The sequence below is a fragment of the Capra hircus genome, chromosome 3 (genome assembly GCF_001704415.2).
Source record: "Capra hircus breed San Clemente chromosome 3, ASM170441v1, whole genome shotgun sequence".
In the NCBI taxonomy this organism is placed as follows: domain Eukaryota; kingdom Metazoa; phylum Chordata; class Mammalia; order Artiodactyla; family Bovidae; genus Capra; species Capra hircus.
Window position 1 is genome coordinate 47,623,649 of NC_030810.1, and position 16,548 is coordinate 47,640,196.

At 36.6% G+C, this 16,548-nt stretch overlaps 1 protein-coding gene across 1 annotated transcript in view; it reads right to left on the minus strand.

Moving 5' to 3' along the window:
• Positions 1-16,548, minus strand: part of NEGR1 (neuronal growth regulator 1) — a 1,013,490-nt gene that overhangs the window by 574,736 nt on the left and 422,206 nt on the right. The window contains exon 2 of the mRNA XM_018045513.1: positions 8,104-8,336. Within this exon, the coding sequence (XP_017901002.1) occupies positions 8,104-8,336 (233 nt within the window). The remainder of the gene's footprint in view (positions 1-8,103; positions 8,337-16,548) is intronic.

A 16,548-nucleotide genomic window follows, 5' to 3' on the forward strand; every position in this document is an offset into this window, starting at 1 on the left:
AACAAACAGTACCCCTGGCTAGCCCAATTTACATAGGGCAGGCCCAGGGGAGGAGGAAAAGCATACAAAGGAGGAGCCAAAAGGCTGGGGCTCTCTCTCTTCTTTTCGTGTCTTTTGGGTCAGCATGCCCTCACACCTCAAGGATGTATTTTCCTTTATTTTCTAAATAGAACTGAGCTGTAACATGGAGCTGTAACACTGATCTGTCTGAGAGCTGTAACACTGATCTGTCCGAGAGCTGAGACACAGTCTGTCCGAGAACAGTGACATGCTGAGGGCTTTAACACCCAAATTTTGTTGTGACAAGAGAGACTGAGGAAATTACACACTCTCCTGACATTTTCACTGGACAACACCCTTAGGAATATGACAATCCTATTAACTAATGGGGCATAAATTCCAAAATGCTTACAAATGATTTTCTTCCTAAATGAAAATCTGTATATTTTAGACCAACATAAAATAGAAAAATGGGGTGAATTTAGGTAAGGCTCCACTGTTACTAGTAAATGACTGTGGGAAAAATCTGTAAGAACTAATACAACTTTATTTATATCATTTTTTTATAACTGAACTTTGAGCCAGTGGTTGGTATTCAGGTATTGACTAGTCTGCATTAATTCAGTGCAGTTTGCCTTCCACAGGATGTTTACCATAATGTGAATTGGGGTAACATATTCCCTGGTGGTTCAGTGGTAAAAATCTCATTTGCAGTACAAGAGATGTAGAATTCATGGGTTTGATCCACGGTTGGGAAGATTCCCTGAAGGAGGAAAAGGCAAGTCACTCCAGTTCATGGGACAACCCTATGCAGAAAGGAGCCTGGCAGGCTACAGTCCACGAGGTCACAATGAGTCAGACATGAGTGAACATGCATGAATGAATTGGGGTAAGCAAAAAAATGATTTATGGTAGAATAGGCAGTAATTCCTTACAGAGGGAATGAGAATGAGTATGTACACACCTAACCCTGTAACTGTGATCTCAATTATTTGATACCACTCCTAACATAATTTTAGAGAGTAAATGATTAATATTTTCTCATAAGCAGATGATACATTTATACATATATAATTATCACATATAAGGTGGTCTTATAAATTTATCTGTTACAAATTAATGATATAAAGCTACAGATCCTATATAAAAACTAAGGTCATTTTTTGGAGATTATTTTCCCCCTAAAAACAAACAATAAAACCCCAAGAGTGAGCTTGTAAATTCAGAGAACAGATTGGTGGTTGGGAATAGAAAGGCAAAACAAGTGACTGGGATTAAAAAGCACAAATTTTCAGCTGTAAAATAAATAAGTCATGGGGATATAATGTTCCACATGTTGACAATTGGAGGAGGTTATGGAAAGGCCATGCTTGACAACAGGCTGACCCTTGAGCTGGACTTAGGCAATCTAAGACTCCTCTTCCTCTCCCTTGTCAGTTCTGCTGATTGTTTGCACTACTAGCAGCCATTTCAAGGACTCAGCATTAAGAGAGCAATGTGTTTTTAGGACCATCTGGGCTGAAAACATGCCTGAACTCTCTTGAGGGCTCAATATAAACTATTAAGATTCTTCCAAGTAGGTATGGAGGTCCACTCATCTTATGATCACTCAAGACTAGCCTCATATGTAAGTTTCCTTGTTTCTTAAAGCTGCCCCCTACTAATCTCAACTGGTCTCAATCTGAACTGGTCTGCCTCTTTCTCAGGTCTCTTCTTACCCTTTGTGTATGGTTACCAGTTTTGGATTTTACCAGAGGAACTCTAACTGATCTTGCTCCTCTTTCTGTGTTGGGTGCTAAAATTCTTAGAACTAAAATTTTTACCAAGTCCTAAATGGCAACACACTCCAGTATTCTTGCCTAGAGAATCCCAGGGATAGGGGAGCCTGGTGGGCTGCTGTCTGTGGGGTCACACAGACTAGGACACGACTGAAGCGACTTAGCAGCAGCAGCAGAATATATAAAGAAATCATAGCACAAATTTCATTATTAAACCTCATATATGATTATATCCTACTCTTCTTACCTTATCTTTTGCTTCTGATTTATCCTATTCACCTTGGTGTACTAAATACTTTCTATAAGCCATTTTTAATTCCAATCCAATGTAAAATAGAATGCTAATAATAAATGATATTTGAATGTGCTGTCTTTTGACATTACAAAGATTTTCTTTAAACAATGACTAAACTAGAGGCAAGGATCTAACATGGTCATAGTTAAGGATCTTTGAGTTGAAAGAGAATGGAATTTACAACTAGGATATATATTAGAGAGTATTCTTGTAATAAATTGCTGGAGAAGAAAGAAAAGGGAAGACTGAACAGAGCACAAGTTGAGCTGTGGTGGATGCTGTTCAATGACTCCAGCTGCTCTAGAGCCAAAACGGCCCATCAGTTATCTAACTGGACAGGAGACAGAAGTTTTTATAACTCCTGCTTTAATTAGTCATCAGTCATTGCTGCTCCAGGTAGAACTTAATCTTTCCTCTCTATGTTGTTGTTCAGTCTCTAACTCATGTCTGACTTTTTGTGACCCCATGGACTGCAACACACCAAGATTCCCTGTCTCTCACTTCTGGAGTTTGCTGAAGTTCATGACCACTGAGTATGTGATACTGTTCAACCATCTCATTCTCGGCCACTCCCCACTCCTTTTGCTTTCAATATTTCCAAGCATCAGGGTCTCTTCCAGTGAGTTAGTTCTTCAAGTCAAGCGGCCAAAGTATTGGAGCTTCAGCATTGGTCCTTCCAATGAATATTCAGGGTTGATTTCTTTAGGATTGATTGATTTGATCTCCTTGCAGTCCAAGGGATTCTCAAGAGTCTTCTCCAGCACTGCAATTCAAAAGCATTAATCCTTTGGCACTCAGCCTTTTTTATGGTCCAACTCTCACACCTGTACATGACTAGTAGAAAAATCATAGCTCTGACTATATAGACATTCATTGGCAAAGTGATGTCTCTACATTTTAATATGCTGTCTAGGCTTGTCATAGCTTTCCTTCCAAGAAGCAAATGTCTTTCAATTTCATGGCTGCAGTCACCATCTACAGTGATTTTGGAGCACAAGAAAATAAACTCTGTCACTGTTTCCATTGATTCCCCATCTATTTGCCAGAAAGTGATGGGACTGGATGCTATGATCTTAGTTTTGTGAATATTGTGTTCTAATCCAACTTTCTTACTCTGCTCTTTCACCCCATCAAGAGGCTCTTTAGTTCCTCTTCACTTTCTGTCATTAGCATGGTATCATCGGCATATAGGAAGTAGGTGATATTTCTACACTCAGTCTTGATTCCAGCTTGTGATTCAACCAGCCAAGCATTTCACATGATTTACTCTGCATATAAATTAAAAATTCAGGGTGACAATATACAGCCTTGTACTCTTTTCCCAATTTTGTACCAGTCAGTTATTCTGTGTCTGGTTCTAAGTGCTGCTTCTTGACCTGCATACAGGTTTCGCAGGGGATGGGTAAGGTGGTCTGGTATTCCCATTTCTTTATGAATTTTTCCATAGATTTTTGTGATCCATACAGTCAAAGGCTTTAGTGTAGACAAAGAAGTAGATTTTTTTTTTTTTCTGGAATTCCCTTGCTTTTTCTATGATCCAACAGATACTGATTGACAATTTGATCTCTGGTTCCTCTGCCTTTTCTAAATCCAGCTTGTACATCTGAAATTTTCAGTTCTCATACTGTTGAAGCTGAGCTTGAAGGATTTGGAGCATAACATTACTAGCATGTGAAATGTGTGCAACTGTGCAGTGGTTTGAACATTCTTTGACATTGTCCTTCTTAAGGACTGGAATTAAAACTGACCTTTTCCAGTTCTGTGAGACATTATTTTGCTTACACGCTTGAGCGCTGGTCAAAACTCCTTCTACTCTGCCTAGAGAAAACCTAGAGTATATCTCCCTGAAAGGGCACAAGTTGAATGATAAACGTTCCATATACTGTGTGTGTGTGTGAATGTATGCGTGTCTTAAAACAATACACATTTGTTATTTCCATTTCTATCTTAGAACGTTTTAACTGCTCAGAGTTTCACAAGGCGGTAGTCAGGGTGTTGGCTGCAACTGCTGTAAATATATTTACTTATTATACAATATCTTTAGGTGTCTTATTTTGTGCTGTATACAACCTAGATTCTAGATGCAGACTGTAGTAGAAACCATTGTGTTATATGGGTTTCCCTGGTGGCTCAGAAAGTAATGAATCCACCCACAATGCAAGAACTTGGGTTTGATCCCTGGATCAGAAGATCCCCTGGAGGGGGGCATGGCAACCCATTGCTGTATTTTTGCCTGTAGAATTCCATGGACAGAGAAATCAGGCAGGCTGCAGTCCATGCAGTGGCAAAGAGTTGGACATGATTGAGCAACTAACACTGTGTTCTATATTTGAATAGGAAGCATTTAGATATTATGTTTATCATGACAGTATTGTGATAGAGGTCTCCCTTCATAATAAGTATTCAAGTCATATATATTCTTATACTCATGAATAATAAAGACCGCTCTTAGTAAATGCTATACTAAATGGTTTGAAATGCTGGACAAATAGGTAACTTGATTTAACAGCATTAAATATGGGCAATGAAAAATTTATTTTCTTACTATATCTATCAGCCAATTTCCATCCCCATGAAGCAAAACTCCAATATACCACATTCTTCAAATTCCATGAGTACATACATTGTTCAGCTCAATTAGTGAAAGAAAACATGGAGATAACTAAAGCACTAAAGTAAAGTGTTAGTCACTCAGTCGTGTCTGACTCTATGTGACCCCATTGATTATAGCCCAGCAGGTTCCTCTGTCCATGGGATTCTCCAGGCAAGAATCCATGAGTGGGTTGCCATTACCTTCTCCAGGGGATCTTTCCAACCCAGGGATTGAACCTGGGCCTCCTGCATTGCAGACAGATTCTTTGCCATCCGAGCCACCAGGGAAGTCCTATTTGGGACTTATACTTAGTAGAATAAGTATTAGAAGGTGCTACTATTTAAAAATCACTTTGCATAGTTCTCAATACAAGTGTTATACAAGTGTTATGATTTTTTTTTCATTTTTTTCACTTAAATAACTATTTCCCTTTCAAATCAAAAGCAAATAACCACAGTGGATTTTTTCCCCTGTCATTTGTCTTTTTGGTTTTGATTAGCATTGACCTCGATTTTCTGATTTGAGTCCACTTTCTTCGAATGAGAAAACTTTTAGAGAGTCTTTCAAGAGTAATCATAGGTTTAGAATCCAGGTTTTCCAACTCCTACTCCAGTGTCTTTTCTCCCCCATTATTCCATTTATTGATATTAATATCTCTGAGAAACCAACAATACGAACAAATATCCCATGCATAGTCTGTATTGACAAGATATCCTTTTTATCCAGTTCAGTCATTCAGTCGTGTCTGACTCTTTGCGACTCCATGAATCGCAGCACGCCAGGCCTCCCTGTCCATCACCAACTCCCGGAGTTCATTCAAACTCACGTCCATCGAGTCAGTGATGCCATCCAGCCATCTCATCCTCTGTCGTCCCCTTCTCCTCCTGCCCCCAATCCCCCCCAGCATCAGAGTCTTTTCCAATGAGTCAACTCTTTGCATGAGGTGGCCAAAGTACTGGAGTTTCAGCTTTAGCATCATTCCTTCCAAAGGAATCCCAGGGCTGATGTCCTTCAGAATGGACTGGTTGGATCTCCTTGCAGTCCAAGGGACTCTGGAGAGTCTTCTCCAACACAGAGTTCAGAAGCATAAATCCTTTTTATTACCTCCTTTCTAAAATGACTTTTAAAAACTAGCTCCCTTGAGCACATAGCTTCAACAATTAAAGATGAGCTTTGTTTTTACCAGCCACTGTGTGTTTGACATCAGTGATTAATAAATAGCCTTCTCTTACTTGTTAACATTTCCTTATCTTGGTCATCCAAGGCTGACAAATATTTAGGTAAAGAACATACACTTTAAAACTATCCAAATACATCTGAGTATCAGACAAATTAACAAGTTTAGAGATTGAAAAGATGTGCACATCAGTTTATTTCTGTTTACAGTGAAGAAATGTAGCTTAAGTGGGGTTTGACTTTTTGTGACATTTATTTAGTTCTTGAAATTGACTGACAAGCCTATTAATTTGTTCCTTGAACTTTATTAATGTAATTGGAAAACTGCCCACATGTCAATCAACTTTTAATAAGTAATTAGTTTCATAAATACTGTAAAATTATTAGCTTTTAATTTGACCCAACCACATATGTCAAAACAGTAACACTAATTTTATTTTTCTAGAGGAACAAATATAGTGATAAAAATATAGTAAGTGCATTTGGAAAATGCTCCTCCTAAAATGGTGTTCAAAAAGTTTACAATGGCCAGCAAAAGATAGTGCTGGAGTAAGGCATATAACAGTTTCAGTACTACTGAACAATATATGTAATGTAAAATTATGAAGAAATTCTATGAAAATTGAGCATTTGCATTAGCAGGGCATATACATGTATATATATATATATATATATATATAAATATATAAATTTTGTAACCATACCATACATATTTATAGTCTGGTTACAAAATGTGGGCCTAATATGGAATAAGAGAGAATGAAGAAAAGGAAGGAGAGATATTTTTAGTGTTCAGAAATATATCATTTAAATATATAAGAAGTAAAATGTCTATATCTTAAGTGACTCAAATATTACTGTCAAAGTGTACTTTTCCTCACATTATAAATTATTTCTTATAGTGTTTGAACTAGAAACTTTGAACAGGAATAGGCTTGGATAACTGAAGAAATGTGCCTTTGACTTGTAATTCCATGTCATTTTTTGAAACTGGAAAAACCACTGCCCTCTGGAATCTCTGGATAATCTTTGGATAAAAATTGACTTGGGTGAAAATTTTATTATTTTCTCATATGCTTTTAAATAAAAAACACCAAAAAGTCTTCAATGATCTGTAATAAGAAAAACCACTGAGAAAATTCACTGACTTACCCTTCAGGGTATACTTTTCTTGTTAAAGCTAATTGTTTAATAAGTTTAATAATCACAAAGTTAAACTATTTACTAATAACTGAAGCTGTGCTTGAATCCACTTTTGCCCTTATGAGATGAAATAGTAAAGCTGTAGAATAACAATCTTTTCTGAATGTAAACCATGTAATTTAAATACTTACTGTTGATTTTTGAAGGGTAAACTAAAAAATAATACCAGTAACTTGCTCATTCAGCTTTCCTGATATGAATAAAACAGGCATTCACCGGCAGTACATTATCATATAATTTGTTATTAGTTTTACTTAGAAATACTGCAATATCATTTTCAGTCCCATAGTATTCTGTTTTTATGCATCCAGTACATGATTAATCTATATAGCACAAGGAAACAGTGCAAAAGGGCAAAAATATACATTTTTTATTTTACTAGCATTTTAATTACATTTTCCATGAAAAGTAATGTGTTGAGGGTAAATATGCTCTTACATTTTAGCATACAAGTTAAAGAAAATAATTTGCTGATTCTGTTTATATTTGGATATTGGAAGTTAGCTATGATTTATGATCTACTGTATGTAAATCAAAAATAAAACATTGTGAACCATATTTTTCCAATTACTCTTTATTTAATTAAAGTAATTCTAGAAGGGTGCTTCTCTTCCTTGCAACTTGAATCAAAGTAAAAAGAAGCTGAATTGAGACAAACTGTTGGAAAGCTTGAGGATTACTTTTTTAAAGTTACTATTCATATTGTAAAAAGTTCTAATAGTTTAATGTAGCCATCACAGGTTATCAAAAAATACTGTAATGTATCAATCATGTATTCTCAAAAATTTATTGAAGGGGTGACTCATAGGAAGAAACAAAATTAATCATATACAAAAGAATCATAATGTGGTGTTAATGGATAATTTTTTATCTCCGTAAGTAGGGATTTGTATGCCTATAATAGCCATTATACTTAATGGAATCTAAGAACATAAATCCCTGAACAGTGACAACATATCTTTCACCATTGTCAGTTACCTCTCAGTCATTCTTATATCCAAATACCAAACATTTCTAAACATAGACCTTCACAGTATAGCAGATATGGAAATGAGTACCTTGCACAGTTAGATGCACCTGCATTGTTCTTGGTGTATGTTGAGTCTGAACAGAACACGTGTACGGGCCATCATCTGTCACATCTACATTCTGTATCTGGAGGCTGTAGTCTCTTTTATTCAATGTTGAAATTGAAACTCGAGGATCCACTGACCACTTATCACCTCCCGCAAAAATAATACTTGACCGATTCAGCCAGGCACCCTTTGAAGCTCCATCTTCCAAATAACACCTGCAAATTACCAGAAATAGACACTATTAATCAAAATGAAAATGAGAGACATTATCTTTGTTCTGAGTGTATTTCCATATGCTGAATTATGGCACTGCCGCAAATGCAAACATCAGACATAAACACAGGAGACATGAACACACTGGTACATTTTTCATCCTCAAAGCAAATATGAAGCGATACCTTCACACAGTTTAGTTTTGTTTTTTTACATGTGTCTGTGTGTATCTGTATTTTAATTCAAAGCCAGTCAAAAATCTTCTTTTATTCAGTCTGGAGGACAAATTTAAATAAGGTTAAATTCATTCAAAAAACAATTTCAACACAAAACACATTTCTTTCTTTGAAATTATAATAAGTAGAACAGGTTCATTAGCTAGCCTGATTTAACCTAATCAAATTCTGTATATAATGTACCAGATGCATAAAACACAAAATGGTACCATATATAAGGTTATTTTTTATATTATCTGCATTTACAGAGCAGTAAACCTGTACACCAAAACTATAAACTGCTTTTTACTAATAATTTTGCTGCTGTAATTAAATGTAGCAAAGCTAATATAATATTTTTAGTAGTAAATTCTTGCCATCTTTTCAATAAACTGATAATAGTTTTTCCAGAAAGCATTCTTTTATCCAACGATACTTACAGAGCACCTACTATTCAAGGGACATTGCCTTTGCTCTCCAAAGCTTTCAGTCTACTAAGGAAGACAATCTAATTAAGTCAACCAATGAAGAAAGCACAGAAAGAATACTTTTATTAAATCAGATGCAAGACACATGAGAAACCAAAGAGGGGTACTTGACATGGAAAGGTTGTTAGAGTATAGAAAATGCCCAAGATAAGGAGATGAATCGTGGAAGATGTGGGGTTCTAGACAGAAGAGCAATAGGTGGACAGTACCAGGGAAAGGTGAGAGAGGAGAGCCAAGCATCTCAAGCAAGTAGAAAGCCGGAGTATAGGCTAGGAGGGATGAGAGATAAAATTGAAAAGGTAAACTAGACATAAAGTGATAATAGCAAGCATGATGATTATTAGTAGATTTTAAGGCTAAATCTGAAGTCAGATTCAGAGTTGTAATTCTATAACAAAATTCAAAAATATAGCTTTGCATCCACCAGACATCAGGCATGCCAAGATTTGAAACAGAAGGCTGTGGTCATGTATCAGTGATTTTGCTGAGGCCTGAATTCTAAATTTTATCTTGAAAACACTGTGATACAAATTAAAGACTGGTTCTCTTAAATGAGTACAAAGCACAGCTACAGAATCAAAATACACATACAAGGAAATAGTTTGACAGCATTTCTACAGAACACCTTAGGGGATTGAAGGCAGCATTTTGAGACTGGTACAAAATGGCAAGTTGAAAGCAAAAGGGTAGATTACTGTCAAGTGTATCAAACTAATCAGTGGGTGAAAAAAAAAACAAGATACATTGCTGAATCTAATTTGCAGTCAGCTTCACGATCTACAGAATGCAAACTAGTAGAAGTCATAAAGGTCACTGTTAATTGAAAAGCTTTTCCTGATGTATTTAATGAAGAAAATAAAACCCATTTTGATGACATAATTAAATAATTATAGTGTATTGTCATTCTTAATAATATGCTGAAAGAAGCTACAGGGGACAGTTTCCATTTCACAAGATCACATGTGTATTGGGTATGAGTAGAACATGGAAATACCTCTACTAGGATTATGATAATTCCAATATCTACATTTAATATGTGGGTTCACCAAGTGTTTATTCTGTGACCTTTGCATTTGTGGCCTTCAAACTTTATCATATTTGGTGTTCCTAACAACAACACTGGGAGACTGTTGTTCCTAACAACAACATAGATTGCTATGCTCAATTTCATCATCAGAATATAAATAGAATTTTGGGGTTAAATGACTTGCCCAAGCCACGTTGTTAGTGGGTGGCAAAGTTGAATTCGCAATCAAGTCTTGTATCTTCACATTCAATGTCCTTTTCACCATAATGAAGATCAAAGGCTTTTAAAATAGATTTCAGATATGAGATTATTAGAATGTTGCAGAAATTACTGCAAGTAATTTCTTATTTACTGAATGTGACCAACTGCTTAACCTGTCCTATTCTAAAGGAAGCAGAAAATTAATTATTAATGGACATTTGACCATGAAAGTCTGGTTTAGAACACTCCGTCTGGTATTTTCCTTTCCCTAGAGACAGCAACAGTTTTACCTTTATTTGGGGGTGGGGGTATCAAAAAGACTACAAAAAGTAACTAGTATTTAGATATTAGGGGTTTCATAGACCTGATCAGAGTTAGGATTCTTAGTCTTAGCATAAGCACTCTCCTCTGTTGTGGTATGTCAGGGATATTCATAGAAGAATAAATTCTAACTTCTTCACTGAGAAAAACATGAAAAAAAGGATCCTTTATGTCTCCTTGGCTAAGATAATTGTATTACATAAATTTTATTGACTCCAATCCAAAATTTTTCAAAACATGTATGAGGAAGACCCTTTAATGAGACTCATGGTAAAAAAGCAGGTATATTATCTCCTTGGATTTCTGTAGAACTGTGTCAGATTACTGAGGTAGAACCTATATACCACAAATTGCCATATATGGAATTTAACAAATTGGGAACAGTAACAGGCATAACTTTCTATTTTATATAAACTTATTATATATTTACAGAGACTACAAGAGGAAGAGATGGTTGGATGGCATCACCGACTCAAGGGACATGGGTTTAGGTGGATTCCGTGAGTTGGTGATGGACAGGGAAGCCTGGTGTGCTGCGGTACATGGGGTCACAAAGAATCAGACATGACTCAGCAACCGAACTGAACTGAAGGTCAACTATAAGATGATTATGCAAAATGTATTACATAGGCATATACATATATGTCTCCTATCTTGCTCCTCTTTGTTCTCCACATCCACCCTATTTTTTTCCATTTATACAAAGAAATACTGCTTGATATGCATACGCTCTATTAAGAAGAAATTGTGGAAAGAAAGAAAGAATTTAGGGTATGACAGAGGGTAATGGGAGGGTACAAGAAGGACAGAAGTAGTAAAAATTAAGTTTTGTAATCTTTGGGCACCAAAACTTTTTTTTTCCCTTTGGTTGAAGAACTCTAGTGATCTAAAGATATAATCTGTTGGAATCCTGGCTCATGCAGAATTTATAATTTAGCAAGTATGATAAATTACATTCATGACTTGCCATCATGAAGATTAGGAAGTGAAAATATAGTAATTAAATTGTTGCTATAACGAATTATTATAATTATCTGAAGGTTTCTGGCATCTGCCATTGACACCATTCTCCCCACAACAAACAGAATGAACTTCAGAATTTAAATGAAATCATCAACAATTCCTGGAATCAAGACTGCTTGGAGAAATATCAATAACCTCAGATACACAGATGACACCACCCTAATGGCAGAAAGCAAAGAGGAACCAAAGAACCTCTTGATGAAAATGAAAGAGGAGAGTGAAAAAACTGGCTTAAAATCCAACAATCAAAAAACTAAGATCATGACATCCCGTCCCATCACTTCATGGCAAATAGATGGAGAAACAATGGAAACACTGACAGACTTTATTTTCTAGGCTCCAAAATCGCTGCAGATGGTGACTCAGTTCAGTTTAGTCACTCAGTCATGTCCGGCTCTTTGAGACCCCATGGACCGCAGCATGGACAAGCCTCCCTGCCTCACCGACTCCCAGAGCTTACTCAAACTCATGTCCTTCCAGTTGGCGATGCCATTCACCATCTCATGCTCTGTCATCCCCTTCTCCTACCTTCAATCTTTCCCAGCATCAGGGTCTTTTCCAATGAGTCAGTTCTTCATACCAGGTGGTCAGAGTGTTGGAGTTTCAGTTTCAGCATCAGTCCTTCCAATGAATATTCAGGACTGATTTCCTTTAGGATGGACTGGTTAGATCTCCTTGTAGTCCAAGGGACTTTCAAAGGTTTTCTCCAACACCACAGCTGAAAAGGATCAATTCTTCAGTGCTCAGCTTTCTTTATGGTCCAACTCTCACATCTATTCATGATTACTAGAAAAACCATAGCTTTGAAAAGATGGACCTTTGTTGGCAAAGTAATATCTCTGCTTTTTAATATGCTATCTAGGTCGGTCATACTTTTCTTCCAAGGAGCAAGCGTCTTTTAACTTCATGGCTGCAGGCACCATCTGCAGTGATTTTGAAGCCCGCCAAAATAAAGTCTATCACTGTTTCTATTGTTTCCCCATATATTTGCCATGAATTAATGGGACTGGATACCATGATGTTGGTTTTCTGAATGTTGACTTTTAAGCAAACTTTTTCACTCTTCTCTTTCACTTTCATCAGGGGGCTCTTTAGTTTTTCTTCGCTTTCTGCCACAAGGGTGGTGTCATCTGCATGTGAGGTTATTGATAGGTGACTGCAGCCATGAAATTCAAAGATGCTTGCTCCTTGGAAGAAAAGCTGTGGCCAACCTAGACAGCATATTAAAAAGCAGAGACATTACTTTGCCAACAAAGGCCCGTGTAGTCAAAGCTATGGTTTTTCCAGTAGTCATGTATGAATGTGAGAATTGGACCATTTAAAGAAAGCTGAGCACTGCAGAATTGATGCTTTTCAATTGTGGTGTTGGTTAAGACTCTTGAGAGTCCCTTGGTCTGCAAGGAGATTAAACCAGTCAATCCTAAAGAAATCAGTACTGAATATTTATTGGAAAGGCTGATGCTAAAGCTGAAGCTCCAATAATTTGGCTACAAGATGCAAACTGACTTATTTGAAAAGACCCTGATGCTGGGAAAGATTGAAGGCAGGAAGAGAAGGGGACTACAGAGGATAAGATGGTTTTATGGCATCACCGACTCAATGGACATGAGTCTGAGCAAGCTCTGGGAGTTGGTGATGGACAAGGAAGTCTGGCATGCTGCAGTCCATGGGGTCGCAAAGAGTCAGGCACGAATGAGTGACTGAACTGATCAACAATTCCAAGCCTTCCTATTTCACTCATAAGAAGAACTTTAATCCTGATAGTGACCAACCATCCTACATAATCTGATCACTTGATTCCTCCCTGACTTTATCAGTTCACATTCTTTCCCATTTACTCTGCTCTAGACTCTGGGTCTCCAGCTGTGCTTCCAATAACTCATACATGCCCTTGCCCCAAGAAGTCAATATTTCTGTTTCTTCTACCTGGAACTCTCTTCCTCTAGAGGTCTTCATAATGTATTCCCTATCTTCCTTAGGTCTCCACTGAATTACCTAAAGTGTTAAATAACGAAAAATACCACTGTTCCCAGCACTCCCATGAGACATATTACCTATTTACTGGGTTATTATTTTCTGTCTCTCCCTGCTAAAAGTAACATCTAGGAACTGTCCATTTAGCCACTTCTGTATATTCTAAGGCCCTCTACATAATGGACAATAAATAGAAATACTTGTTGAGTGGATGAATGAGGGCAAAAATTAAGCTGCTTTTAGAAGAAGAAATAATAGGGTAAAGTGTATAAAAATTTCCAAAGTGCAACCTGGTTCAGAAAGAAAAGTCATCAACATATTATCTATGATACTAAGTAATTAAATACAGATATTTGTGGCACAAACAATAACTTCTGTTAAATACAGAGGAAGGCCTAAGCAATCAAGTGTTTGGTGGGGAACTAACCTCAGCATTGAGTGAACAGAGTAAAGTGGTTGGTGGGGGTGAGAGGTCGGTTCATAACTAGTTGAAATAAGAAAGATCCACAGCATTTGTCTCTGTACTTGAGGAACCACTTTAAACCAGTAAATATTCTGTTTAGTATGTACGGGGCACTTTGTTAGGCACTTTACATTTCATATTCTATTTAATCTTCACATAAACTTATGAGCCAGACACTATTATCTTCATTTTATCTACAGACATGAAGATACTGGGAAAGTGTAACATGAACAAAGCCAATCAGCCTGTACTCTTAACTACAGTGATAAACTATGCTTTTCATTCTTAGAGTCAGACAGCAGCAAGGGTGACGGGTTCTTCTGTTTCAGATGGAGGAATTAATATGTGAGGGAGAAGTTGGTAAAACAAAGATGATCAGATCATTAATAGAGGAAAGATGAAGCAACAATTCTTAGGTTACAAACTTGGATCATTTTTCATCTCTGGACTTCCAAATAGAACATTTTAACATAAAGCTAGTGATCTAGGATCGCTTTTAAGTCTAGACAATGAAACAATATGAATAAAAATGTTTACCAATGAATATATCCTTTAATTGCATATGGCATGGATTTTCTTGAGACTTTTTTTTTTTTTGCTCCACTTAAAAAATCTGCTAGACTACCTACGTTATAGGGACATGAGTGAAGCAGTTCTAAAAATACCCTCCTCAACATAAGCTGCGCTCACACCCAGCCAATTATCATGACAATTACTTAAATTTTTAGTCAATCATCTGGATGTTTTGCATACACAGTTCCAAACATCTGGTTGTTGAAAAATGTATAGAAAATAACTGTAATAGTTCGTTTTGTTTAAGATTGTTTAAACCTAAACTTAAGATAGTTAATACTTTTCTAATAAAACTGAGATTGCTACATCTGAACTCTTTTAAGGAATTCCTTTATAAATAGCATTAGTACACATTGTGTTGCGCAGCTCTGCTCAGTCATGTCCAACTCTTTGAGACCCTATGGACTTCCTCCTGCCAGCCTCCTTTGTCCATGGGAATTCTCCAGGCAAGGATACTGGAGTGGGTCATTTCCTCCTCCACCAGGGAATCTTCCCAACCCGGAGATCAAACTCCTGTCTCCTGTGTCTCCTACATTGGCAGGCAGATTCTTTACCATTGAATCACCCAGTAAACCCATTAGTACACATTAGGCAAGTCCTTATTTTGGAGGGTATAAAGTCCCACTTGGTGGGGTGTTAGTTGAACGAAATGATGTTGGAATTATCCTAACCGACTCTGTGACACTATCTCCTGTGTGATTAAATCTGAAAGGTGGACATCAGAGAGCTTAGTAGAAATGAGGATATTTGGGTTATTTATTTTTTTAAGTTCATTAAGAAATAAAGCCTGTGACTGCCAAAGGATGATTTTTTTTTTTCCTTTCATATATCTAATTCCCTGTAACACGTTCCCCAAACATAAGCCTCAGCACCATTTCCAGTACCCTACACAGCAGGATTTATTCAACTCAATGGAAAAAGACTAGCGTTTCTCAAGACATGTTGATTAATGAAAGCTCCTATTAAAGGTACTAATTAATAAAAGAAAAGCACAATTTCCCTTGGATTCAAAGCTAAATTGTGTGCAAATGATATTCCTGTGAAAGGACTGGCCAGCTACCTTCACAGCTGTCTTTTCATTGTATCACAAAGTTCTAAATTTGACAGAAGACCGTTCAAAAGCACACACAAAAAATAAAAAATTCAGAACCTCATACAACCTCCAAGCTAATTTTGCATACAAAAAGAGCTTTGATATCCTGGTTTCAAGCCCAAAATGATGTAAGAAGAGTAAAGCAGAGATTAAAAAGAACAGAACAAATTCTATCTCCTCACCCACTTGCCTTTGTTTTTAAAGTGTTCTCTTCTTAATATGTTTCCTGCCAGTTATTCGTTAGATAGTTTAATAGATATGGATATAGATATGAATAAGGATATAGATATGAAATACACATACATTTATATAAGTATTTGTAAGTCATACAATTACATAATGTGCAATATTCCCTAGAAAATAATATTATATATAATATTATGATCGATGATATTTTGAGTTGACTTTTAATACTTCTATGGCAGAAGGTACTCTGGTGCAGAAACACTTATTATCTTTTTGTTTTGGCAGGTGTAGGGCATGTGTGACTTTGTCAAGAGAAATCCACAGAATTAGCAATCTGTCCAAAGATCTTCTTTATTAAGTGAAGCACTCACACTTACAGATGGTGACAATTATATTTTAAAATGAGAAATCTGTATGCAGGTCAGGAAGCAACAGTTAGAACTGGACATGGAACAACAGACTGGTTCCAAATAGGAAAAGGAGTACGTCAAGGCTGTATATTGTCACCCTGCTTATTTAACTTATATGCAGAGTACATCATGAGAAATGCTGGACTGGAAGGAGCACAAGCTGGAATCAAGATTGCCAGGAGAAATATCAATAATCTCAGATATGCAGATGATACCACTCTTATGGCAGAAAGTGAAGAG